The sequence below is a fragment of the Anastrepha ludens genome, chromosome 4, assembly GCF_028408465.1.
Source record: "Anastrepha ludens isolate Willacy chromosome 4, idAnaLude1.1, whole genome shotgun sequence".
NCBI lineage: Eukaryota > Metazoa > Arthropoda > Insecta > Diptera > Tephritidae > Anastrepha > Anastrepha ludens.
Window position 1 is genome coordinate 7789755 of NC_071500.1, and position 25788 is coordinate 7815542.

Sequence of the window (25788 nt, forward strand, 5' to 3'; positions counted from 1 at the left end):
TGAATGTATGTATGTACAGTTATTTGATAAATGCGACCAAATTCAAATTTGAAAACAAATAATTTAAGTTGTCAAACGAGCTCGCATAGCTCGCTTAGCAGCTATTTTTCTAATTGTAGCAGTGCTGGAAACCCCCAGTGGAATATATGTTTAGGTGCTAAAATTTAGATGAAACTTACACAGTTGCCATACGGTTTGTGCCAGGTTACAAAAGTCCATATCTGCCATATAAAAGTATCTCGAAAGCCCATTCATCGTTTGGAGGTGGAAGAAAATTGCACAAATAAGTCTGCCTCTTTGCAAAACATCGATAGAAGTTCGCTCAAATGCTTTACAAAGAATGTATGTATGCATGTGCCTTAACTTCGTCTTCTTCTTCATTACGTCAATAACCGCGTCTTAACTAGTAGGCCGGGTCGATTTGTGGGGAGGCAAACAAATCACCCATTGTTCTGTGAAAATCATATTTTAGGGATCAAAATAAGAAGCTTTGCCGAAGGAACCATACCCCTAAAACGATTTCTGATGTCCCCCAATTTGGGTCGAACTTTTTAGTTTCTTTTCTCATGTAAAGGCCAAAAATGGTGATATTTTGAAATGATTGTATGGGGAACCCCCTAGGGGAGTTCCAGGGGGTGTGCCACTGGCATGGGTGGATCGGCCGTCCAAAGTTAGTGGGGGTCGGTCATACATTTGGACTCGATTGGAGCACTCTAAATGGGTCAAAGTGGTATTTTTCGTTTGACCCAAATTGGGGGACGTCAGAATTCGTTTTAGGGGTATGGTTCCTTCGGCAAAGTCTCTTATTTTGATCCCTAGAAGACCAGCCCTAATACACAGGTATATTGAAAACTGAAATCGTTCCATTAGCCAAGAAAGTTCAACAAAATTTTCTAAAAATCAATCGAAAATGCAAATTCAAATTCAAATTTTTCTCCTAGATAGCACTACATCCCTATGTCGGTCGAATCTAAAACATTGCGTCATCTAACTCGGTCGGTGCTCGGTGGCGCCAGTTGGTGACACCCAGTGCTGCCAGGTTATGCCTCACTTAATCTTCCCCACGTATGTAGATTAGGTCTTCCTCTTCCTCATCGTCCACCAGTGGGTTCCGTCTCAAAAGTCTGCCGCGCTGGAGCACTTTCATTTATCCTCGAGACATTGCCAAGCCAGCCCAGCCGCTGCATTTTAATAAGCCATGCCCACATCTCGGTATAGCTCATACAGTTTGCTGTTCTATTCGATATGAAACTCATTCTCATGTAAGCGAGACCACAGGGTTTTAGTAGGTTTTTTCTCTCGAACGCTTCAAGTGCTCTCTCATCACCTGTCGTCAACTTCCAAGCTTCTGCGCTGTATACAAGGACGGGATGATAAGGCTTTTGTACAGCGTTGTTTGTGTTGTTTGAGAGAGGGCTTTACATCTCAATTGCCTACTTACGTTTAATAGCTAAGCTGATGTCGTTCTGGCGGCTAACATTGGTACCTACAAACCTTTCAAATTCGTGGTTGCTAACAGTGACATTTAGTTCAAGACGTCAGGTCTATTTGTATGTTTATAGCAGGCAATTTGTTTTGCACTCGTTCACCGCAAGACCCTCTGATTCCTTCTCTAGACTGGAATACGTTGAAAATACGGCGCGTCAGTAGTAGATAGTGCCAAAGCCGTTCAGTTTAGGAGCACACGTACGGGGAATCGCCTTGTCTGAAACCTTGCTTGGTATCGCATGGCTTGGAGCTAAAAGCTAAATCAAATCACTTCTCCCATCGCTAAAGCTATCTGCGCTTCTGCTTGTGACTAAAGAACGTCAACGTAGTTCAATGCACTCGAATCACCTTAGAAATACAATCTCATAGTGAAAACGTGTATTTAATTGGATATTTGACTATTTATTCTTCAATGAAAGCATTCAAGTAGTAACAAAGTTTCAAATTCTTGAAACGTTTGTGCTTAGTGAAACTTAAACTCCTCTGCTGTTAATGAATTGCTATGCATTATGGCTGTATGTATGTATGTACGAGTGTACCAAATATATCTTGTTAATATTGTTTAGGGCAGCTTCCGCCAATTATCGCGTCATCGCGTCATCAGTTCCAGTTTAAACTTGTTCGAACATATAAATAGAGCGTTCATCTGCTTTGGGAGCAGTATCAAACTTGTGCCGCTGAGGCGCTAAGAGTTCGAAAAGCTTCAATGAAAATGGTGTGTAAATTTTCAACTGAGATTTAAGTGAAGTTTTATAAACAACAAATAATAAGATTTGTGTTTTGATATTTTCCAGAAATTTTCTTTTGCCATTTTTTTCGCGTTATTGGCTTTTGCTGCCGCTGATGTTTCACATCTTCACAATGGCTACGATTATCCTGTTCCCGCTCAACCTGAGCCGATAGAACCACACGATAGCTACAATCCGCCGCCACCACCAGCTCCTGAACCACCAGCACCAAATAACAATTACATTCCACCAGCACCACCTGCACCTCCAGTGCGACCAGTTCATCCACCACCTCCACCACCTCCACCACCACCACCACCAGCGCCACATAACAATTACCTTCCACCGGCCCCACCGGCTCCTGTGAGACCAGTTCATCCACCCCCACCACCACCACCAGCTCCAGTGAGACCGGTCCATCCTCCACCACCACCAGCTCCAGTGAGACCAGTTCATCCACCACCTCCACCACCACCAGCGCCACATAACAATTACCTTCCACCGGCACCACCGGCTCCAGTGAGACCAGTTCCTCCTCCCCCACCGCCAGCTCCCGTGAGACCGGTTAGTCCTCCACCACCGCCACCTCCACCGGCTCCAGTGAGACCAGTTCATCCTCCACCACCACCACCTCCACCACCAGCGCCAAAGAACAATTACCTTCCACCAGCCCCACCAGCTCCCGTGACCCCAGTTCATCCTCCCCCACCACCTCCACCACCACCAGCTCCAGTGAGACCGGCTCCACCGCCACCTCCACCACCACCACCAGCGCCACATAAAAATTACCTCCCACCAGCAGCACCAGCTCCTCATCCTCCCCCACCACCACCACCAGCACCACCTGCACCGCCAGCTCCAGCGCGACCAGTCGCTCCTCGCCCACCACCACCGCCACCAGCACCGCAAAATATCTACATTCCTCCAGCACCAGCCCCTGAACCAGCCCCTGAGCCAGCTCCTGCTCCAGAGCCATCTGCTACTCTCGAAGAAGATGGTTACCATTATAAGGTTGCGCGGCATTTTAGATTCCGTACCTAAGCGATTAGATTTATGAAGTGATTCCTGTTAAAGAAATATACCTGATATTATAAAAAATACCACTTGTTAAAAATATAAACACTGAAATTTTAACTTTTAATTGTTTCAGCTTAAAGTTTCTCAGCTTTTATTATTCTATCCAGTAAAAGCAATTTCAAGGTTTAGCGCTTTTTTGCTTTACTCAACTTTAGTTTTCTGAGAATTCGAGTTCTCGTTGAATCTATACAAGGTGCACCTGCAGACACCTCAGCCTTGTCTGGGATTAGATTGGGACCTTCGCACAAATCTTATTTTGATGCCGTAAAAACAATTGGAAGATTTATTGAATTAGCATAGATATCTTAACTCTACGAATCTGATTTACGGAGAAGGAATGCCGGGCTCAAATATGGTATAAATAAATAGGAAAGTTACCAGTTTGCTTCTACTGAGAAAATTATAAGAGATTTTGTTATCCTTGAGGGTTGTATTACTCAATAAACATTAACCTATCATCTTCTAAGATTGGATGGTTGATTATTTGGTCTACTGTTGAGATTGAAACTTTTAAGACATCTTCATTTTGCCAAACCTCCAAATGTCAATGCCTTAATCGCTTTGAAGAAGCTTGGACGATGACAATATCCGATGAAGCATCACTTGGAGTGTTTGAGAGAAAATTCTAGGGAAGATTTTTGGAGCTTTGCACGTTGGTGATGGCGAATATCACAGGAGAAGGAACGATGAGTTGTATGAGCTTTACGACGACATACGACGCTGGCGGGATCATGTCGTCCGAATGGCTACAAACGCTTGGGCTTTGAAAGTATTCGATGCGTTACCAGATGGTGGTAGTATGTGAAGAGGAAGACCTCCTCTGCGTTTGAAAGATCAGGTGGAAAAGAACTTGACTTCACTCGGTGTGTCCAACTGACACTAGTAGGCAAGAGAAAGAAACGACTGTCGCGCTTCGTTAAACGCGGCCAAAACCGCGTAAGCGGTAATCGCACCAATTAAGAAGAAGATAATCACCTTGGACGTGCACCAAGTCAGTTGCTCATTTAATACGAGTTTTATCACAGTATTAACGTGGCTCTAAAATTTTAAGTTTGCATGTGGTTTTGAAGTGGATGTGCGATTAGAATGAACTTATGCTCGGGAGTGCGAGCTTTTCTTAAAATTTACTGGAAAGGATTTAGAGTCCTAGTAGGAGGAATGCCAAAGCATGGTTTATGACAGCACATCTATATTCACTTGACTCTCTCTCTCTCCTTCTCGCTGGAAATTGGATTGTAAGGATGTCAAGTAGAGTAAGGATCAGCTCTGTAGGCGAAATCCTTTATACTTTGTAAGGATAAGTCTATGTATACTTGTCTCCAAAAAAGTTGTCGTTATGTGGTGATCGCCTTTCCTTTTAGAGTTTAATCTAAAGAGTCGCAGGAGCGACTGTGCAAGTGGTCATTCCCGAGATTCACTCTAAGAAGAAAACATACAGGCAGTGTTTAAGCTTTAACAAAATTTATTACGTTTTAGTGGGATTTTCAAAACAAAATCAGTCAACAACATTCATAGAAGATTTGAACATTTTAAATTCGGAAACGGCGTCTGTAAACAACTCGACGAGCGGTTTTATAATGGTAGCCATCCTGATGGAGTGAAGCTGAAGGTGGAATGTAAGTGTTTTGTGGGACAATAGGTTCCGATTTAATTTCGTGGTGTACTGGAGCTGGATAACTATAGCCCTGAGATGGTGCTGGCGCTGGTGGAATGTAGATGTTTTGTGGTGCAATTGGTTGTGATTTCACAGCCTCATGAACTGGAGCTGGATAGCTGTAACCCTGGGATGGTGCTGGCGCTGGCGCTGGTGGCGGTGGTGGTGGAACGTAGCTGTTTTGTGGTACAATTGGTTGCGATTTCACAGCCTCATGAACCGGAGCTGGATAGCTGTAACCCTGGGACGGGGCTGGCGCTGGTGGTGGAGGTGGAACGTAGCTGTTTTGTGGTACAATTGGTTGCGATTTCACGGCCTCATGCACTGGAGCTGGATAGCTGTAACCCTGGGACGGGGCTGGCGCTGGTGGTGGAACGTAGCTGTTTTGTGGAGCGATTGGTTGCGATTTCACAGCCTCATGAACTGGCGCGGGATAGCTGTAACCCTGGGATGGTGCTGGCGCTGGTGGCGGTGGTGGAACGTAGCTGTTTTGTGGTACAATTGGTTGCGAACGCACATCTATATGTATCGGAGCAGGATAATTGTAGCCACCGCCCAGGTGGGAGACGTCAGCAGCCGCACAAGCCAGCAGAGCCAAACATGTGGCAATGAAAAGTTTCTGTGGGATGCATCAGAGAGAGAACATCATTAAATTTGGTACTATTTAAATAACTTGTTTTCTATAGAATTATAAATTGTTTTTTTTAAATTTTTATAGTATATGTTTAGTAAAAAGCTAACAGTTGATTGTAATTTTTCTTGGGAAACCAGTAATATTTAGTGATTAAATTTATGTGTGAGTACAATAATTTTTTTTTTCAAAATTCGTTTTGTTTTCTTATTTTTTATTAAAATTCTTTCCATTTAAAAATTATTATTTATACAAAATTTTTTTTTTTTTAAGTTTTTAAAAAAATTTTTAAACATATTTTTGTTACAATTCATCTAAACCTACCATCTCAGCAAACTTCCCAATATGTTTACACCACCAAAGTAACGGTTTGATTATATCCATGTAGATTCGCCCGCGCTTATTTATACTGCGATTATAACTCGAAACATTTTCGGCTTGCAATTTCTTTAAGCGCCACTAAACGGTTTTGGCATAAAATGCGGAAGTAGCATTTCATATTTGGCAAAATCATTGCTTTTGTCTACATTTTATTTCGTTCTAACTTCACAAAAGAGGCGGAAAGCAGACAGATAAAACATCTACGCTAAATTAGCCTATAAAGATGATTCTAAATAATCTGCGATAATAGGAAGGAAATTTGTATTTCTATTTTTTGTGCTTTAATTAAATGTTGTTTTGCTCTTTGTTGGCTCTTTATGTTCTACCCTGTCATGTACCGTAGTTCTATCATCTTCGATGTGTTGATCATAACCAGTTTTGTGATTGTCAATAGCCGAGTATTCAACGGCGGTTACGACAAATTGGTAGTATAGAATTACATACAGACAAAATTTTAAAATAATAAAAAGTATGAAATTATCGATAGCGCTATCATCGATCACCATTTCGTCTCATCATCCATCATAGATGCGTAGAAGCTTTGTTCAAATAGGTAAGGAATGCAAAATTCAGTTCGGACCCATTTTAGTAAAATTTGATTTGGGCTGTCTGTTAATATTTGGAATCAAACAAATTCATATACTATACAATGACGGTTATAGCTTCTGGAAGAACGTATAAAGAATTTTGCCTGTCCCTGTTTTGGATTCTCCATCTAGTATCGTATGAATTCCGTGCCTTCCAAGTCGTTGATAACCTGTTTTAGCTGCCCTTCGGTAAGCGCGAAATTTCGCTAGACAGTCCGCTTGTTCGTTGCCGTCAAAAAGATGTTCCTTACTACCAGAATATTGAAGACAGTGAAGCACCTCTAAACGAGCTTAGCTGCAATATGCGAGACTGCTGTGTACTTAACGATACTTGGCTGTCGGACAAAATGCAAATGTCTTGTATCTCTTTGAAGGCATTATCGGCCACAAATTTCTATACCATAGATCTCTATTTGAAAGACTGTGGCATACCAACCATGGGCGTCGACCTTTTAAAGCGAGGCACAAAGACCATCACATCTGTTCTAATAACAGCAGTCTTCGACACATCTGTGTTCAAAATTATTGCCTGCTTGCTTTACAGCGCTTCCGATAAGGAAGGGCGGTATTTCTATAAGTGCACTCAGTGCATCCATGGGACTGGTTCACCATTTGTGTCTTAAAGCCCAAGTTGTTAACATCTTCTAAATGAGGGCTCTGGTAGGCAACACACCGAGATATGTTGCTTCCTTAGAAAAACTGATCCTTGTACTACCTAAAGTCGGCTCTCTTAAATATAGTTTTATTCTCCCGTTTTGGATTTAGTGACGTATCCTCTGTGTGGTTTCCGAACCTTCGTTCGATGAAAAGTGAGAAGGTGAAACCAGGATATTTGGCTGTGCGCTGGGTTTGGAGCCCGCCACTTAAAAATCCCCCCCAATGAAAATAAAAACAAAGCCTCGGTTGAAAACTTCCTATACTGATGCTGTTCACTGCGAAAGAACTAAGGATTACGATTTGAGGGCATGCACGTGGAATGTCCAGTCCCTTAATGGGGGAAGGTGCCTCTGCCCGACTGGTTTGTGTCCTCGTAAGAGCAAAGACTGACATCACTGCATTCAAGAGATGCGATGGACGTTGCAAGGCAAGTAAAGCATTGGATCTTGCGACATCTACTACAGCTGGCATGTAAAGGAGGGCAAATTCGGTGTTTGATTAGTTGTAGGAGAAAGACTTCACCTCCTTACTCCGGTGGATGAGCGTGTCGCAAAAAACCGCAACGCGGGCCATATGGAATCGCCATCAGAAGCAAAAAACGAAGCGAGACGTATTACTAGAAGAAAGAAACGATAGGCCAAAACCCATAAGTGCGAAGAGCTTGAGATGTTCGCCAGCAGAAAGTACATCCAAAATTTTTACCAAAAAGTTCGTCGGCTTCCAAAAGGTTTGAAGACTGGGGCATTTTCCTGTAAGATGGCTATTTGGTGACTGACATCCAGAGCGTACTTAAATTATGGAGGAAACACTTCTCGAATTTGTTAAAAAGTGACAGTTACGCATTCACAGATAATGTGAAGATCCCAATGCCCTAATCGTTGACGACGGAACTGTCGTTCCACTACCCGACCATGACGAGGTTAGAATAGCCATAACTCGGCTAAAGAACAACAAAGCCGCGGGCGCCGACGAACTGCCGGCTTAGCTGTTCAAACACAGCAGGGAGGAGCTGGTAAGGTGCATGCGTCAACTCCTATACAAAAAATGGTCGAATGAAAGCACGTCTGCAGGTTGGAATTTAAGTGTGCTCTGCCCAATCCATGAGTAGGGTGCTCCTATAATCTGTGCCGATTATCGCTAGATTATTCTTCTAATATCGCCTATAAGGCTCTAGCGAGCGTATTGCGTGAGAGGCTGAAGCCCACCGTCAACCAACTGATTGGACCTTATCAGTGTGGCTTTAGACCTGGAAAGCCCACCATCGACCACATATTCAGAATACACCAAGTCTTGGAAAATACCCACGAAAGGAGAATCGACACACACCATCTTTTCATCAACTTCAAAGCTGCATTCGACAGTACGAAAAGGAGTTACCTATATGCCGCGCTGTCTGAATTTGGTATCCCAGCAAAACGAATACGGCAATGCAAGCTGACGTTCCTCAGTACTAGCAGCGCCGTCAGAATGGGGATACCGAACGAGGTGTCTGACAGGGTGACTCGCTGTCGTGTGACTTCTTTAACCTCTGATATTGGAGAGGATCGTGCGAGACACAGAACTTAATTGCTCAGGCACAATTTTTTATAAGAGCGTACAATTGTTGCCGTATGCCCATGATATTGACATCATCGGCCTATTAGATCTGCATTCTCCAAACTGGATAAAAAGACAAAGCGAATGGGCTTGATAGTGAAAGAGGACAAAACGAAGTACCTCCCGTCATGCAACTAACATTTGGCGCGTATCGGCACCCACGTCACTGTTAACAGTTATGATTTCAAGGTTGTAAGAGACTTCGTTTATTTAGGAACCAGCATTAGAACCCATAATAATGAGGGGTTCAAAATCAATGGGGAATCTCTATTGCTAACAAGTGCTATTTGGACTAACTAGGCTATTGAGTAGTAAATTCCTCTCTCGACGAACAAAACTAACCACTCTACAAGGCTCTCATCATGCCCGTTCTAACATATGGCGCAGAAGCGTGAACGATGACAACATCCGATGAAGCGACGCTTGGAGTGTTTAAGGGAAAAATTATGCGGAAGGTTCTCGGACCTTAGCATGTTAGCGGCGGTGGATATTTTAGGCGATAGAACAATGAGCTGTGTGAGCTTCACGACGACATAGACATAGCTTAGCAAATAAAGATCCAGTTACTTCGTTGGCTAGGTCTCCGGCTCTGAGAGTATTCGATGCGGTAGCAGCTGAAGAGGAAGACCTCCGCCGAGTTGAAAAGATCAGGTGAAGAAGGACTTGGATTCGTTTAAGAAACGACTGGCGCGTTTTGTTAAATTCGACCAAGATAACGTAGGTGGTTTACTTATATTATCGTGCCCGCTCGATAGAGGGTTTTGTGTCGATTTTATGAAATTTAACTGGTCCGGTCAAGAGAGTGTCCGCTTAAGAGCGAGCAAAGCCTTCCGAAATTTATCCTTAAAACTTGGTATTGGAAATGGATCCGCCCAAGGGAGTTGTCCGTTTAATAGAGATCTTCGTTAGGAGGAGTTGTACTGTATATGTATATAAAGGGTGATTTTTTAGCTATTATCTTTTCAATCAGTTGGTTTAAGCAGCTGACGCACGTTTCGTGTTTTGTTTCACTGTCAAGCACCTACAGTTTGGTCTATAATTTAACCATGAATCGTCTTACAAACGAACAAGAATTGCAAGAGCTACCAATGTATCCAGAAAATGTCACAGTTTGGTGCAGTTCATGGGCTGGAGGTATCATTGGACCGTACTTCTTCAAAGATGCTGCGAATCGTAACGTAACTACGAATGGTGAGCGCTATCGTGAAATGATATCCAACTTCTTTTTGCCCAAAATGCAAGAGCTTAACTTGCATGAGATGTGGTTTCAGCAAGACGGTGCCACATGCCACACAGCAGGCGTAACAATGGACTTGTTGAGAGGCGAGTTCGGTGAACATTTTATTTTACGTTCGAGACCTGTCAATTGGCCACCCAGATCGTGCGATATAACTCCTTTAGAATATTTTTTGAGGGGCTATGTTAAAGCTCATGACTATTCAGACAAGCCTGCTTCAATTAACGCATTGGAAGACAACATTAAAGCATTTATATGTGAGATACCGGCCGAAACATTGGAAAGAGTATGCCAAAATTGGACTAAGCGGCCGGTGGATGGACCATTTGAAGCGCAGTCGCGGTCAACATTTGCATGAAATAATGAAAATTTCATGCATTTTTCTGAATTTTACGTGTATTTTTTTGAAAAACTTTCCCATAGCTCTCAACCTTGATATATAGAATCTATTAATTCAGGTGCGAAAACGCGATTTTTTTTAGCTGTAAGTTAAGATTTTTGGAATGTTAAGCAAATTTCATATATCGATTTTTGTTTAACTCGACTAGACCTATAAGAAAATCAAAGTAACTTCGCATTTATTTCTACTTCTTTACTTTTTGTAGCACTCTATTAATCACAGATTGAAGCGGAATGCAGCTCTTGTTGAGAATTATACAAATAAGTATAATTTGTCTTCTTAACGAGTTAATGTCATAAAGTGCAGTACCACTCGAACCTTGATAATTTTTACTTGTTTAAAAACATAAAATGCGCTTATTGAAGAACCCTTCATATAAAATTAGTAATTCTTCAAACACACTCACACACATGTATATGGAGGTACAAGTTTGTGGTCTCGCGTACTATGGAAGCGTTCAACAAGTTAATTTTCGCTGATGGCCGTTATGCTATCAATATGCAGTTGGTTGACTGAAAATACTACATACAATTTTTATTATTTCTATTTCTATTTTTAATCATTTTTTACCTTTGTGGATTCACATTTTTTTTCTTATTTTATATTTACTATATAATTTTGTTGAGTTGTTTTAATACGTTTTTTTGATTACACCTCTCGCACTCGCCCCTTCGCAAGTTAAATTAATTAATACCTTCTAGTTGACTAATCGATGGCGTGACCAACGAAGCCTACAACGTCAGCCTCAAAGATTAGCCCCACATTCATACAAATTATATATCAAGAAGCAAACAGATTGGCCGCTAGCATAGGAGCAACTATGCTTTTAATAATATTTATGCGCAGCAGCAAAAAATATTCGAATTAACAATAAAAATTCAAGACGCCAAAATCAACATCTGTCCAAAGCGTCGACACGCAAGGGCAACACTGCGACTGAGTTGCGTTTAAACGCCGTCTTTGCTAATGGTTTTCTGCCGATTTCGGCTGCAAGCAACCGGCTACCTGCGCGTACGCTTTTGGCTCTGTCCAATAAATTTTTATGCAGATTAGGTCATTAGTGTTGGGTTTTCGTTTGTTTGCTATTGTTTGCTGTTCCGTTTGTTGCTGTAGTAGCTTATCATATTGGCTATCTCAATAATTAAATGGCAATTTTTTGTTTTACGTTAATATATTTTGATTACGCTTGTACTTGAGTGTTTACATTTTGCTTGTTTCCAGCTTCCTTTATATGTAGCAGATGTCGTGGTAGATATATCTATGACTGCTTTGGAACATCTGAAGTTCTTTAGGGCGTCGGTTTTACTTGACTACTTTTTATTTTTCTATTTTCGTTTCTGAAAACTGTTGCTCTTTTGAGGTTTTATATTTTTTTGACCTTTAATTTAGCCATAATATTTATACCTGTGCCCAATAGTAGGTACTGTTGGGTATAGTAAATTTGTTCATTTAACGGTTGCTTTAAACATCACGAAGGAATGCTTAGAAGCATAAGATGAATGGATGCCATGTCAGTGTATGTGCTCCAGTCCATGCGGACGATAACGCGAGTAAAAATTTAGGTTTAAAGTACAAGGCAAACACATTTGTTCGCCACTTGAACCGAGTGTCTGCTACAGCGAAATCGAACCCTCTCCAAGTACTGCTCAAAAAGTTAAATATGCCCTAGAACACGAGCACCAGGTGGACCCACCCATAAAAACATGCTCAAAAAATTAACTTAAGGGGTTATATGCAGTTATGAAGCAAATAAAAGACGGGTTGTCAAGGATTTATCCTGAAGAAACTTCAGAATATTTTAATTTGAAAATTTTTGGCGGTTATAAAAGCATCCTTCAAGAACGTAACAAAATTTTTTATTTATGAAAATGTTGATTATAGAGCGCGCTGCAGGCGATTTCTGGAGCCTCCTTTAAAAAAAGACGATTTACGGTGTACATCGTAACTCAGGATTGGGTTATCTGAAATCAAAAAACCAAACAAATTTTGTTAATATATTAGATTATCTAGTAATTAATCGTTCGGCTAATCAAAATAGTGAATTTTCACAAAATGGCAGGTTTTAAAAGAAATGATTTCGATTTTTACGCTAAAATTTGGCCGTAAATTGATTATAAAATGGAAAATAAGTATCAGATTTACAAAAGGAACGATTAATTACTAGAAAATGTATCTTTAAAGATTGAGTTAAAACGGTTGACCGATCAAACAAGCCGTTTTCGAGAAATCGTGTACACCGACTTGAAAAATGCCGTTTTGAAAAAAACACGTTTAAAGTTTCAATACCTACCTTAAAACGTGCCGAGGCATCTCTACATATTTAGGTATAACTCCGAAAGTATTGCTTAGATCTACTTCAAATTTCGTGCGTATACTTTTGAATATATGTACATTACAAAAATGCAATAAAAAAAATCGATTTTTTTGAAAGTCATAACTGCGTATAACCCCTTAAAGAAGTGTTAGAAAAACTTAAAAAAAGAAGGTCATATCCACACCTCATAACAGCAGGTTCTAAAACAACTCCTAGAAGAAGCACCAACTTTCCCTACGTACATTTAAAATTCTATTACATTATCTGGTTTTGTTCAACTTAATGGAAAGTAGCTCAAGTAAAAATTATCCTCAAACAAGCAAAAAGTGCTGAACAAGCCGAAACATATCGGCCCATCAGCTTATTGTCTATTGCCTTTAAAATAAGGGAACGCCATTTCCTCAAAAGAATGATGCCTTTAATTTAAGAACGAGATATCATCTGAAATCACCAATTTGGTTTCACGAAAAAAAAACACAGTACCATCGAAGGTACACAGATTCGTAAATAAAGGGGTTTTTAATAAGGGTGGGTAGACGTTGAAATGGAATAAAACAAGCTGTGTGTGAGTTATTGACAAAATTATTTTTTTATTTGAAAGGCGCATATATGCCATTAAGTGTGGAATATGACATCATTCAAATGCCCGCCTCGGCTTCTTACAGTGGAACGGATCCGAGTGGTCCAATTTTCAATGACTCTTCCGCATAGATCCGGCTGAATTTGAGCGATGGCCTGTGTTATGTTCACCTTTAGAGCATCGGTCGATTGTGGTTTATTTGCATAGACCTGAGACTTCAAGAAACCCCACAGGAAAAAGTCTAGCGGGGTCAAATCGCATGACCTTGGTGGCCAATTCACATCACCCCTGCGAGAGATAACCTTACCCTCAAATCGTTCATGCAGAATGTCAATCGTGGCGTTTGCTGTTTTGCACGTAGCGCCGTCCTGCTGGAACCACATGTCGTCTAGGTTCATACGGTTCAATATGGGCCATAAGAAATTGGTTATCATCGTTGTGTAGCGCTCGCTGTTGACGGTGACCGCCTCACCAATGTCGTTTTCAAAAAAGTACGGACCAATGACACCGCCGGCCCAAAATCCACACCAAACGGTAACTTTTTGAGGATGCATTATCACCTGGTGAACCTCATGTGGATTGGTGTCGTCCCATATACGGCAATTTTGTTTGTTAACACAGCCATTCATCCAAAAATGCGCCTCGTCACTAAAGATGATTTTTCGCCCAAAACTGGGGTTCTCTTCCAAACGATTCGAAGCCCAGTCAGCGAACAAACGGCGTTGTCTATGGTCATCAACTTTGAGCTCCTGGGTCAGTTGGATCTAGTACGACCCAAGTCCCGACGCAAAATTCGCCAAGTTGTAGTCTGCGAAAGGCCAAGTTCTTGTGCACGGCGAGGAATAGACTGCCTCGGGTTCTGCTGTACACTTTCACCGACCGCGGCAATGTTCTCGGCTGATCTTGCGTTCCTTGAACGTACGGGTGTTGGCTGATTGTTTACTGACCCGGTCGTTTCAAATTTGGCTACCAAACGTTGAAGAGTCGACTTTGAAGGGTCACCACGTCTACCGAAAAATGGGGGCAATGCGCGCAACGTTTGCGTTAATGAACACTCATTTTGGTAATAAAGTTTTATCATTTGAACGTGCTGTTCAATCGTGTAACTTGCCATGATGATTTGGTATAAGCAACAGAATAATAAACAAAAGATTTGACAGATGTCACCAAAACAAAATGGCTGTCACAGGGCGCCAATTGAAAAACTCGCAAAGCATTTGAACAAAAAAAATATTGCACGGCGGCATTTCCTGATATATCTCAAGCCTTTGGCCGCGTTTGGCATGTTGGCTTACTTTATGAAATAACAGACACTCTACCAATAAACTTATACATATTTATTAAGTCCTGCCTAGAAAATCGATATTCCCTTGTCAAATATTGCAAAGAACAGTCTGAACTAAGTGAAAGCTCAGCTGGTGTATCACAAGGCAGTATTATTGGCCCCATCTTATACTTGCTATACACATACGATCTACCAGCTTCTGAAGAAACAATAGTCGGAACGTCGTGAAGGATACTGTGTATCCACTCTTGACCCCCGCCACCATGTGGCCACCCGAAAACTCCAGAAAGGACTTGATAAAATAACTCAGTGGTTGAAAGCACCAAACGAAACAAAATCTTCAAAAGCCACTTTTACTCTAAATCGAAAATTTGCCCACCCCTTAAGCTCAATAATATAATCATCCTCCACAGTAACGTCACAAAATATCTCGGAATTCATCTTGATAGCAAACTCACATGGGAAACTCATATTTTAACCAAGGAATAAAGGAATCTAGGAATAAAACTTATAAACCTAATTTGGTTACTACATCGAAATTCTCAGTTTTCTCTCGAAAGTAAGTTCTCACTTTACTCAGCTATTTTTGAAACCGATATGGACATATGGCATTCAACTCTGGGGCACTGCAGCATCGAAATATTTCAAAGACTTCGGTCGAAATGATCAGAATGATCTCAAACGCTTTTTATTATATCACAAATGTCAAAATTCATCGTGATCTCAAAGTACCCATGAGAAAATATGCCACATCACACAACACGCGACTACAATCGCACTCAAACCATCTTGTCGCAGGAATAATTGGAAATCCCATAACCTTCACCAGACTCAAACAGTAAATGGTATAAGTGTTGCTGCTTTTGATTTAAAGTAGGTTCACAATGAAACTGCATCAGTTGATTAGTACTTGAATGAACATCGTAAAAAATGCGGTACTTAAACCATTAATGAGGCATTTCCGTTTTTCATTACTTAGCGGATAATCAGTGAAAATTGGTAACAAATATAGCTTGGCGACTGGGTTCAGAGAAATACACTGAATTCATGAAGGGGGCACAATAGATCAGTCAGGTCGCAGCGCTAGTTAGGTAGATCCGCTGATCCGTTGTTATACTGCTACTGAATCCTCGTTAAATCACTTGGTTTTTAGTACAAACCCATTGATCTGGCTGACACTTATATTCCTATGGACATCGGTATCATTCATGAATGATGAGCAAAAGTAGGGAAGTGATAAAAAGGTGTCTGACAGACTCCCTTTCTTGCAGCTTCTGCCATAGTCCAAATGAGCTTCATCCAATCTATGAGCATGTCAACCTAGCAGACAGGACTGTGGTCCAAGCAACTAATTTGAGATACCTGCCTAATTTGAATTTGATACCTACGTAAAATCGGTCTTAATCTATGGAACCTGGTATATAAAGCAAGATTCGGCTAGAAAACTACGGCCATTTCTAAGTAGATATTTGCGTCGTACTATCGGTATCTGGTGGCCGTGAACTATCTCTAATCAACGACCATGGCAATTGACTAAACAAATGCCAATTGAAAAGGTGATCGTGCGCAGAAAATACAAATGGATCAGACACACACTGAGAAAGGATCCAGACGAAATAGCTCACTCAGCTTTTCAGTGGAAACCTCAAGCTGCCAGAAATAGGAGTCGGGTTAAATTGACCTTCATCAAGTTAATAGGGGTTAATAAGGAGAACAGCAAATTATTTAGCGAATTAAAATATCTTGCAAAAAACCGTGATTTGTGGAAATCTTAAGTAGATAGACTAAGTTCTTAGCTACGATTTTGATTGTACTTTTGGAACATGTGAATAAAAATAGTAATAATATGACCGCAATAATAGAGGCGTGTTTCCTTGACCGATTGAGTTGCGACTTTGAGCGCCGGACATCCCATTCTGTAGCGTTACATGTCATACCAACATTCCATTTCGTGTTGGCTGAAGTGGTAATGCTACTTGGACCACGAAGCTTGTAAGTTAAGAGGAGGCCAGTGATAGTGTCCTCTCGTTAAAAGATGCCCGGCATTTGAGAAGAATGATGGAATTAGAGGGATTGAATTGCCACCAAGAGATTTCATTGCCGCTTGCCTATCATAATAAACACATATTTCTCTAAAGGTAGTCACGTTTTCTTATAACTAGAATTTCATCTTGAAACACGTTATAGGAATACTTGTAGAACATGTCCCACTGCTGCCCTCAACATCAATCTGCACTTATTTCCCGTGGATCTGCAAGGTAAATCCATTGCTGCTCGGAGCACTGTTAGGTTGAAGGAGATGGCCTCTGGAGGCAACTTCCTGTAGCATCTTGAAGCGGATCTCCCCTTCCTTCTCTGTACTTTGCACTGAGATCTCCATCCGCAAACTGTGTTTTGAGGGTTGTGCTAGGGCTATCTTTCCGAGCAGGCAAGATTGGAAAGAGGGGAGACTCGGCACGGATATAGGTATCTCTATTTTTACTGATGGATCCAAGATGGAATCTGGAGTGGGGGCGGCGGTTTTCTCTAAATCAGCCGGCATTTCGGTCTCCTTTAAACTGCCAGAAACGAGCAGCGTTTTTCAAGCAGAGGTCTTCGCGATCCTGCACGCATGCAAAATGTTTCGAGATCGCTGTTGAAAGGGAGACATTAAAATTTTTTCCGATAGCCAAGCTGCAATCAAGGCACTGTCGTCGCTGTATTGCAGCTCTCTTCTCGTAAATTTCGGTAAGGAGGAACTCAAACGTCTCGAACGTGCAGGAAATATTTTCTTATCTGGGTTCCTGGGCATAGCTGCCAGGAAGGTGTCGACAGAACCGGTTTCAGTTGTCCCCTTCTCAGACATCGGTGTCCCCTTGACCGTTGTTAAAGGGAAACTACACGATTTCTTTCTAAAAAAAGCGCAAGACAGATGGAGGTCTCTCTCATCGTGTGCTATTTCGAAAACACTATAGCCTCAATACGATAGAAACAGAACGCTTAAGGTGATGGTGATTCCCCGCCACTCAATTTTCAAACTCGACTCCGCCAGCTGTGTTGCTTCACAACGGAACTGCTTTCCAAAGTCTCCGATTAATGACCTAAGTATGCTCTGGAGATTAGTCATCATACCTTTGTCTTTATCGAAAATCGTACTGGTCTTAAAAGCTTCTGCTACCTGGTGAATATTTTGATAAAGTATCTTAAGTGAGTATCCACATTTCTCAACTGCTGGTAGTTGCAGCCGATCGAAACGTGATGCTGTTACCTGAGTAGATGCACTCTGCGAAAATGTGACGTTCCAACTGGGGGTTGATGTTTTTGCGAGCTCACAGAAATTAACAATTTTTTTTGAAGGTGGTACACAGGGATCGTTAAATGTGATCGTGCGCATTGACTTGAGATGTGATGCGGAGTCTGCTACCTTTATATGGCGATTTCAGTTTTTCGACTTAGGGAGCTTATTGCTGTTTTAGACGTATGCTGTTTGCTGTCTAGAAGGTGACGCGTCTTTCCGGACTGGAATCTTGTGCTAAAGACGACTACCGTTGTCAGCCTCCGTCTGTTAGTGAACGAAGTTAAGATTTAGGTATCTTGGCTTTCACTTCATTGCTATGTACGCCTTGCCGTTAGCCATCTGAAGAACTTCAACACTATCATTGGGCAGCTAATATAACTGTAATTCAATCATCGCTCGGTTGTCATCTAAAGGGTGGATAGTATTCGGTCTGTCCGACCAACTCACTTAGACGTTACAGCTCCGTTGTAATATTACTGTGTGACATTTTTTTCTCTTATGAAGCGCAGTATTGGTCCAATTCCCACGCCAGTTGGTTCCGTAAGAGAATTGAAAAAATATTTACCTAGAGGACCTGCTCTGATTTTAGCTAAGGATAAACAATTGCAAAGGAAGGGCTTAACGTTTGTTCCTCTTGCTCGTCCTCATCGCTTCGATTTGATAGTTCAAGATAAAAAGTAAATTCTCTTCCGATTTTTTAACTCACACGTATACCTGCCCGCTTAAACGAAAATTACTTAATTAACATCGGAATGTTAAGAGATCAAAGCTATCACAGCCACCTGAAAAAAAAGCTGGTAGCGTAAAAATTCTAATTTAAAGCTTATGCTACAATGATGATAAATAAATAAAGAAAAACAAAATTAATCAATGCTTAATATATTCCAGCAACAACTTGTTTGCCTTCGAGAACCCCCTCGTAACTAGGCGACAATTTTATCCATTCTTTGCTGTTATATTCATAACAACATTGTGATTGCTCTTAAGTTCTTAGAACTATTTTAAGTTCTTTGCGTATTTGCATATTTTGGTTTTATTTTTTTTTTTTTGTCTTTTACCATAATTGTTACATTTTCGCTGCTTTGCTTTTATTGGCTGGTTTCGGATATAAACCAAATTCGAATTATTTGAATTAGTTAACATATTTTATTTTAATTACTTAAAGTAGACATGAATAGAAAATTGTAAAGCTACATATCAGCATATGCGCTAATGTGTCAGTGTGTGTGCATGTAATGCATGGCTATCTTTTGTTTAGTTCTCTTATACCAGTTTGTCAGCTTGAACTTGAAACTTCCGACAGATTTATATACAAACAATAATTCGTTATATTCATCATTTTGAAACAATAAAAATACCAATAAATTATGTAAATACATACAGACGTTACATGTAATAATTAACACTCAAATGCCCTAAGCGCTACGATATGGCCATGTGCTGTCTGAGCAAAATACTGCTTGAGCGAACGTTTGCATACGCACGCTACGCCCGGCTGAAAATTGACCGAAGCGTTATTGGTTCGCTGTACGTATTTGAATACACATAACTCTAAATGGTACGACAATCTCACTATGAAACTTTCAGGGATTTCTGCACTTAGGCTTAGCTATTAATGAAATATATATAAAAACAAAAAATCCAAGGGGGCGGTACTTTTCAAAAATGGCAAAAAACAAAAATTTCCGAAAAAAAAAATTAATTTTTTAATTTAAAAATTGTAATTTCTTTGTAATTCAATTTTTTAGTATAAAAAATATTTCGAACTTTTTTTATATCTAACTTTTCATAAAAAAAATTGATTTAAATTTTTAGTAAAAAATTTAGAAATTTTAAATTTAATTTTAACTTTAGTAAAAAAATTAAATTTTTCTCAAGAAATTTATTAAATATAATTAAAAATTAAAATAAATTTTTATTAAAATTTAAATTTAAAAAAAGTTAAATTTTTTTTTAAAAGTATGTTATACTAAAAAATTAAAAGAGTATTTTTACAAAGAATCAATTTCAAAAAAAATAAAGTTTTTTCCAAAAAAATAAATATATTATGTTTTTAATTATTCTAAAAAATTTAAATTTTTTTTAATGAAGAAAATAAAAAAAAACCTGAGGAGGCGGTGCTTTTCAAAAATGGAACCAAAAAAAAGTTGCAAACTATTTTCTACTAAAAATTAAATTTTTCTGAAGACAATTTTCAACAAAAAATTTTTCTGAACCGTTTTAGGAAATAAAATTTTTTTTATTAAAAGTGAGATTTAAAAAAGCTTAATTCTTTAATTTATGTTTTATACTAAACATATAAATAACAAAGAAAAGAAAATTTTTTTCAAAGACATTTTTTTATTAATTTTTCTAAAAAGATTCGATTTTTTCATGAAAACTATAAAAAACCAAAAATGGCAAAAATTTATTTTTCTAAAAAAAATTTCAACAAAAAATAATTTTTTCTCAAGAAAATTAAAATTTTCTCAAGAAAATCAAATTTTTCTTAAGAAAATTTAATTTTTTTTACTAAAAATTAAAATTAAATTTTTTTATCAAAGTTAGATTTAACAAAAAATTACAAAGAAAATAATGTAATTTTAAAATAAATTTGTTTCCAAATTTTTCCAAAAATTTTCGATTTCTTTAATGGAAAATATTAAAAAGCAAAAAAAAAAATCTGAGGGGGTGGTGCTTTTCAAAAATGGCAAAAGACAAAAAAAACCAAAAAAAAATTTCAACAGAAAATTATTTTTTTTTCTCAAGAAAATTTAATTTTTCTCAAGAAAATAAATTTTTTTTTACTAAAAATTATAATTAAATTTTTTTTAATTTTATATAATAAAAAAAGTTCATGTTTTTTTAAAGTACCTATTTTTCAAAAAATAAAATTACAAAGAAAATAAAATTTTTTCACAATAAATGTTTTTATTATTTTTTTTCTCAAGAAAATTAAATTTTTCTCAAGAAAATAAATATTTTTACTAAATTTTATATAATAAAGAGAGTTTACTTTTTTTGAGTATTTTTTATAAAAAAAAATTATATTAATTACAAAGAAAATAAAATTTTTTACAATAAATAATTTGTTAATTTTTCTAAAAGTTTTAATTTTTTTTTTTGTTAAAAATGAATTAAAAAGAATTGTTTATGTTAAAAATTATAATTAAAATATGTGTTTTGTTAAAAATTTAATTTAAAACAATATTTTTTTAAAGTATATCTGATCCAAAAAAATTAGAAAAGAACAGATTAATCACTTTAAAAACTCTATAACATAATTTTCAACATTGAATAAGTCTCAAAATTATAATATTAATTTTTGTTTTTCTTAAAAATTTAGATTGTTTTTTGTAAAAAATTAATTAAATAAAATTTTCCCATGTTAAAAACTAAAATTAAGAAAAATGTGTTTTATTAAAAATTATGAAAAAGAAAATTTTTTTAAAAACTAAATAAAATAAATTTTTTTTTTATCAAAGTTAGATTAAAAAAAAATTACAAAGAAAATAATGTTATTTTAAAATAAATTTTTTCGTAAATTTTTCTAAAAAATTTCGATTTCTTTAATAAAAAATATTAAAAACCAAAAAAAATCTGAGGAGGCGGTGCTTTTCAAAAATGGCGAAAGACAAAAAACCAAAAAAAAGTGTCAACAGGAAATTATTTTTTTTTTCTCAGGAAAATTAATTTTTTCTCAAATTAAAATTTTTTTTACTAAAAATTAAAATTAAATTTTTTATTAAATTTTATATAAAAAAAGATTAAATTTGATTCAAGTATTTTTTATACTAAAAAATTAAATTACAAGGAAAATAAATTTTTGTTTACAATAATATTATAATTTCTATAATAAAAATTTCTATTTTTTTTTTGTTAAAAATGAACTATATTAAAAAAATAGTTTTATGTTAAAAATTATAATTTAAAAAAATGTGTGTTTGTTAAAAATTAAATTTAAAACAATATTTTTTTAAAGTATTATATATGTAACCCAAAAAAATTAAAAAAGCAGATTAATCACTTTAAACACTCTATAACATAATTTTCAACATTGAATAAGCCACAAAATTATAATTTTTTTTTTTCTAATTTGTGATTATTTTTTCTTAAGTTCCTTAAGCCTGATGCCTTGTACTGCTCTATAATGGTTTAATTTTGTTTTTTCAATGGAATTGAAGTCATTTCATTCGACTTCATATAACCTTCTTCAGGTTTCTTCTTATAATTTATAGTTAAGTTAGAAGAGTTTAAAGTATACAGGGTGTTAAAAAACAATTTAAAGTACCTGGATGGATAAAAGACTAAAAGAAAGAAAAATGTCCTATTAAACATGGATCCACAAACGAACGATTTTGGCGAAATGACAAGTTGCTCTACTCTCAAACATTTATTTTCAATCACCTGTTTACTATGCACAAATAATAAAAAGAAAGTTGCATAAAATATTCAAAGTGCCCTTTTTATATTTATTTCCCAACAGACACGATAACTTTGTCTGAAGCATATTTGAACTCGTTCTGGAAGCTCCAAGTTACTCGGATATATTGTCCCTTCTGATGAATTCATAACTGCATCCCTGCAAAGCTATTGCCAGGGTCACCATAGAGAAATATTTAAAAATATTTTAAATCAAATCCAGAGGGCTTAAATGAGACGATCTGGGAGGCCATGGCTCGTGTCCACCCCATCCCATCCCCATCCCACACATCTACGTGGAAATGATTAGTGTAAATGCTCTATAACGGCAATCGAAAAACGACTTGGAGCATCACCGCGAATTGGCACCACAAATTTTGTATTTGTTTTATTTTTTTGAGGGATGAGGGGGTTTAAAATGCCTAATGCATCATCAAAGCTGCAGTCGAAGCAATGGTATGTCCGGAGACTAAAAAAATCGCTCTCATTTGGTGCCGTCACCCCCTCTGGAACCGCTTTCGCATTACTTCAGAGTAGTATTCCATCTTCCTCATTACAAAGGTCTATACCTACAAAGGCCTATCTATACATTTTTTGTCATTAGTCGAAAAGTTGTTCAAAAGCTCAGCTTGTCGAATTGCTGCATTAGAGATTATATTATAGATGGTTAATAAAAGACTTGAAAAGCACTTTGAACTTTCATTGACGGTTCATAAGAATTTCTCCATACAAACTGGAAAGTATCCGTTTCCTCAAATTTAGTACAAACTATTTCACAAAACCTCAGCCAATTATGATGAGAATATGTGTAATAAAGAAAGCGTTATAAAAATTTCAAGTAACAAAGAAGCAGAAACAAATAATAACTTACCATATCTCCAAAGGAGCCGGCTTGCGGAGCCATATTAATCAAGACATTTTTGCTTATTTCAGTCTTTACTATTGCCCTCTCAAGCACTTAGCTTATGTTTGGCACCTTGTATAATAAAGAAGACATACCAATATTTGGAACGAACAACTGAGCAGCTCAATATACCCAATTCTTGATTGTCAACTTCCGTATATTGACCCTAATGCAGTTGCACTAAATATCACTGCCATGGCCTTTACCAACCAGCCATAGCAAATGGTATAAATACGCCATCAATGGTCAACTTAGATACCGTCAAAGTTTAATCGTTGTGGTGTAAACATCGCGACAAATCAACAAAAATGGTGTGTAAATAAACGAATGATAATACAAAATTATCAAAAAGAAAAGAAAAGAAGAAAAATTCAAAACAAAAAAAAATATATATTTAAAAAAAATTAACCGAAAATCCACAAACAGTTTGTTTGTAATCTAATATTCAGTGATTTCGTATTCGCTGCTTGTGATTAGTTAACGAGTGTTTGTGTCTCAAATTTAAAATTTTAATTTCGTTTCTTTGTTTTCTATTTTGCATGCAGAAATTCTTCGTCGCCGTCTCCTTCGCCTTATTGGCTTGCGCTGCTGCAGACGTCTCCCATCTCGGCGGTGGTTACAATTATCCCGCTCCAGTACATGAAGAAATTCGATCGGAACCCATTGTGCCACAAAACACCTACATACCACCTCCACCACCACCACCACCGCCATCCCAGGGCTACAACTACCCAGCTCCAGTGCATGAGGCTGTGAAATCGGAACCAATTATTCCACAAAACACCTACATTCCACCGCCTCCTCCACCACCACCACCACCACCACCACAAAACACCTACATCCCACCAGCTCCTATTCATGAAGCAATCCAATCCCAGCCTATTGCACCACCACAAAACACCTACATCCCACCAGCTCCAATCCATGAAGCCATCCAATCCCAGCCTATTGCGCCACCACAAAACACTTACATCCCACCAGCTCCAATCCATGAAGCGGTTCAATCTCAGCCCATTGCCCCACCACAGAACACATATCTTCCTCCATCGGGTTACCGCTACAAGACCGTTCGTCGTGTTGTCTACAGACGCCGTTTCTAATTGAACGCTGAGTTGACGTTTTGTTGATTATTATTAGTTCACTTTGTTATGATTTACTAGCTCGAAATATAAATACTAGATTCAATTGACACACGTTTTCTTCACTCATTTGGCAAAAGATGTTTGTGCTTAAAATATTTCGGGAAGAAAAATTATATTTGCATCTGCAGCAGTTTCAGTTTCACATTTGATGTTTTCGGATTTAACGGCTTAAAGTATTTAATGAACACAGTTGCTGCATGGAACTCCGGCACTCAGATGTTTATGCCCACCGTAATTGCGAGCTAGCGCTGAAAGTTTTGTTGGTAAAGCGTTCGGAGAGAGGGGTATGACAAAGTCAACTGCTCTTGAAATTAGTTTGACTCCATGGATGATACATTACATGGTTGCGCGATCCGAATTCGCTGTATCGTAAGAGCCAATGAATAAACAAACAAAAGGAAGTGGAATTAATTGTTTGTGAGGGGGAAAAGTAGCAAGGAAAACGACTAAACTTAAGAAATTATACTCCCACACACACACTTTCTTGCCTTGGCGTGTTCCGCAAACAAACAAAAACAAACTGCATTTGGTGGCTTTTAATTATATTCGTGCTTTAACAATTTAACACGCGGCTCTTCGCTTTCATTGGTTTGTTCTGTTTACCTATCACAAATCACAATACTACCAAGCCATTGACTGAATTTTCACAAACATTTAATTTCTCTTATCATACTTTTATTTGTTTTGTTCGTTTGTTTTGTATTGCGAAGGGAGCTGAAGTCAGACTTGTCAAAATCGCGAAAAATAAAGTAAATGTTTTGGGAAGGCGCCACTTATGGTATTCAATTCGTTTTGGTTTGATTCCTTAGACTGCTTTTTCGCGAAAGCTTTTTCTATACTTCTGGTATTTCATGCATGGGGTTTCGAACCCGGGTACTACCGAGTGGTAGTAGTAATGCATCAAGCCATTCTACCACTGTGCTCGGTATCTAAGTTTAAGGTCTACAAAAAAGCATCGCCGCCCACTTGTTTTTTGGTATTTTGAATGTTTTTAATTAGAATCATTAGAAACATTTTACTATAATGTATCAAAAAAAAATTTATATGAAAGAAAGTGCCTAATACTCGGAGCTAAAAAATTATAAAAAAACAATGGAATTTTTCGGCAACTTCAAACCATCACTTCACTATATTAAGCTATGAAACTGCATACCATTTTTTTATTCTTCTTAAAAACCTTGTAATTGTAATATAAAGTTTGTGGAATGCTATAATTTTAATGTTAATTTTGTAATTTGGAATTATATTGTTAATCACATTTACATAAATGCCTCAGAAAATCGTATGATTTTTATGAAAATATGAAAAAGCTCAGGCGGAAATGCAATCGGAGCTTTGTTGTTTTATACCCAGGATTACGCGCCAACCTACACGACTACGACGGTGTAATGGTGTATATGTTCAATTTCTCTTTTAATGACTTTCTGAAAAACATATATTTTTTCATAA

The 25788-nt window shown here is 37.8% G+C and overlaps 3 protein-coding genes across 3 annotated transcripts; 2 read left to right on the forward strand and 1 right to left on the reverse strand.

The window, feature by feature from the left end:
- Positions 1–2309: 2309 nt before the first annotated feature.
- Positions 2310–3287, forward strand: LOC128862225 (uncharacterized; the record flags this gene model as incomplete). The annotated part of the gene is made up of 1 exon (XM_054100730.1): positions 2310–3287. A coding segment is annotated over one exon (948 nt), but the record flags the coding sequence as incomplete, so codon positions are not given.
- Positions 3288–4749: 1462 nt separating this feature from the next.
- LOC128860864 (uncharacterized) lies at positions 4750–23197 on the reverse strand. The gene is made up of 3 exons (XM_054098643.1): positions 23165–23197; positions 5054–5566; positions 4750–4978 (listed from the first exon to the last, which is right to left on the reverse strand). Exons 1-3 carry the CDS (start codon positions 23195–23197, stop codon positions 4823–4825), a joined length of 702 nt encoding a protein of 233 aa, XP_053954618.1. The 3' UTR covers positions 4750–4822.
- Positions 22923–24364, forward strand: LOC128861514 (uncharacterized). The gene is made up of 2 exons (XM_054099696.1): positions 22923–23508; positions 23743–24364. The coding sequence occupies exons 1-2, from the start codon at positions 23506–23508 to the stop codon at positions 24295–24297; spliced, it is 558 nt and encodes a 185-aa protein (XP_053955671.1). The 5' UTR covers positions 22923–23505; the 3' UTR covers positions 24298–24364.
- The last annotated feature ends 1424 nt before the right edge of the window (positions 24365–25788 follow it).

Coding starts and splice junctions, on each gene's coding strand:
- LOC128860864 (XM_054098643.1), bottom strand. CDS start 23,197: ATGGCTCCGCAAGCCGGCTCCTTTGGAGATATG. Junction 5,567..23,164: donor CCGGCTCCTTTGGAGATATG/GTAAGTTATTAT, acceptor TGCATCCCACAG/AAACTTTTCATTGCCACATG. Junction 4,979..5,053: donor GTTACAGCTATCCAGCTCCA/GTTCATGAGGCT, acceptor GCACCATCTCAG/GGCTATAGTTATCCAGCTCC.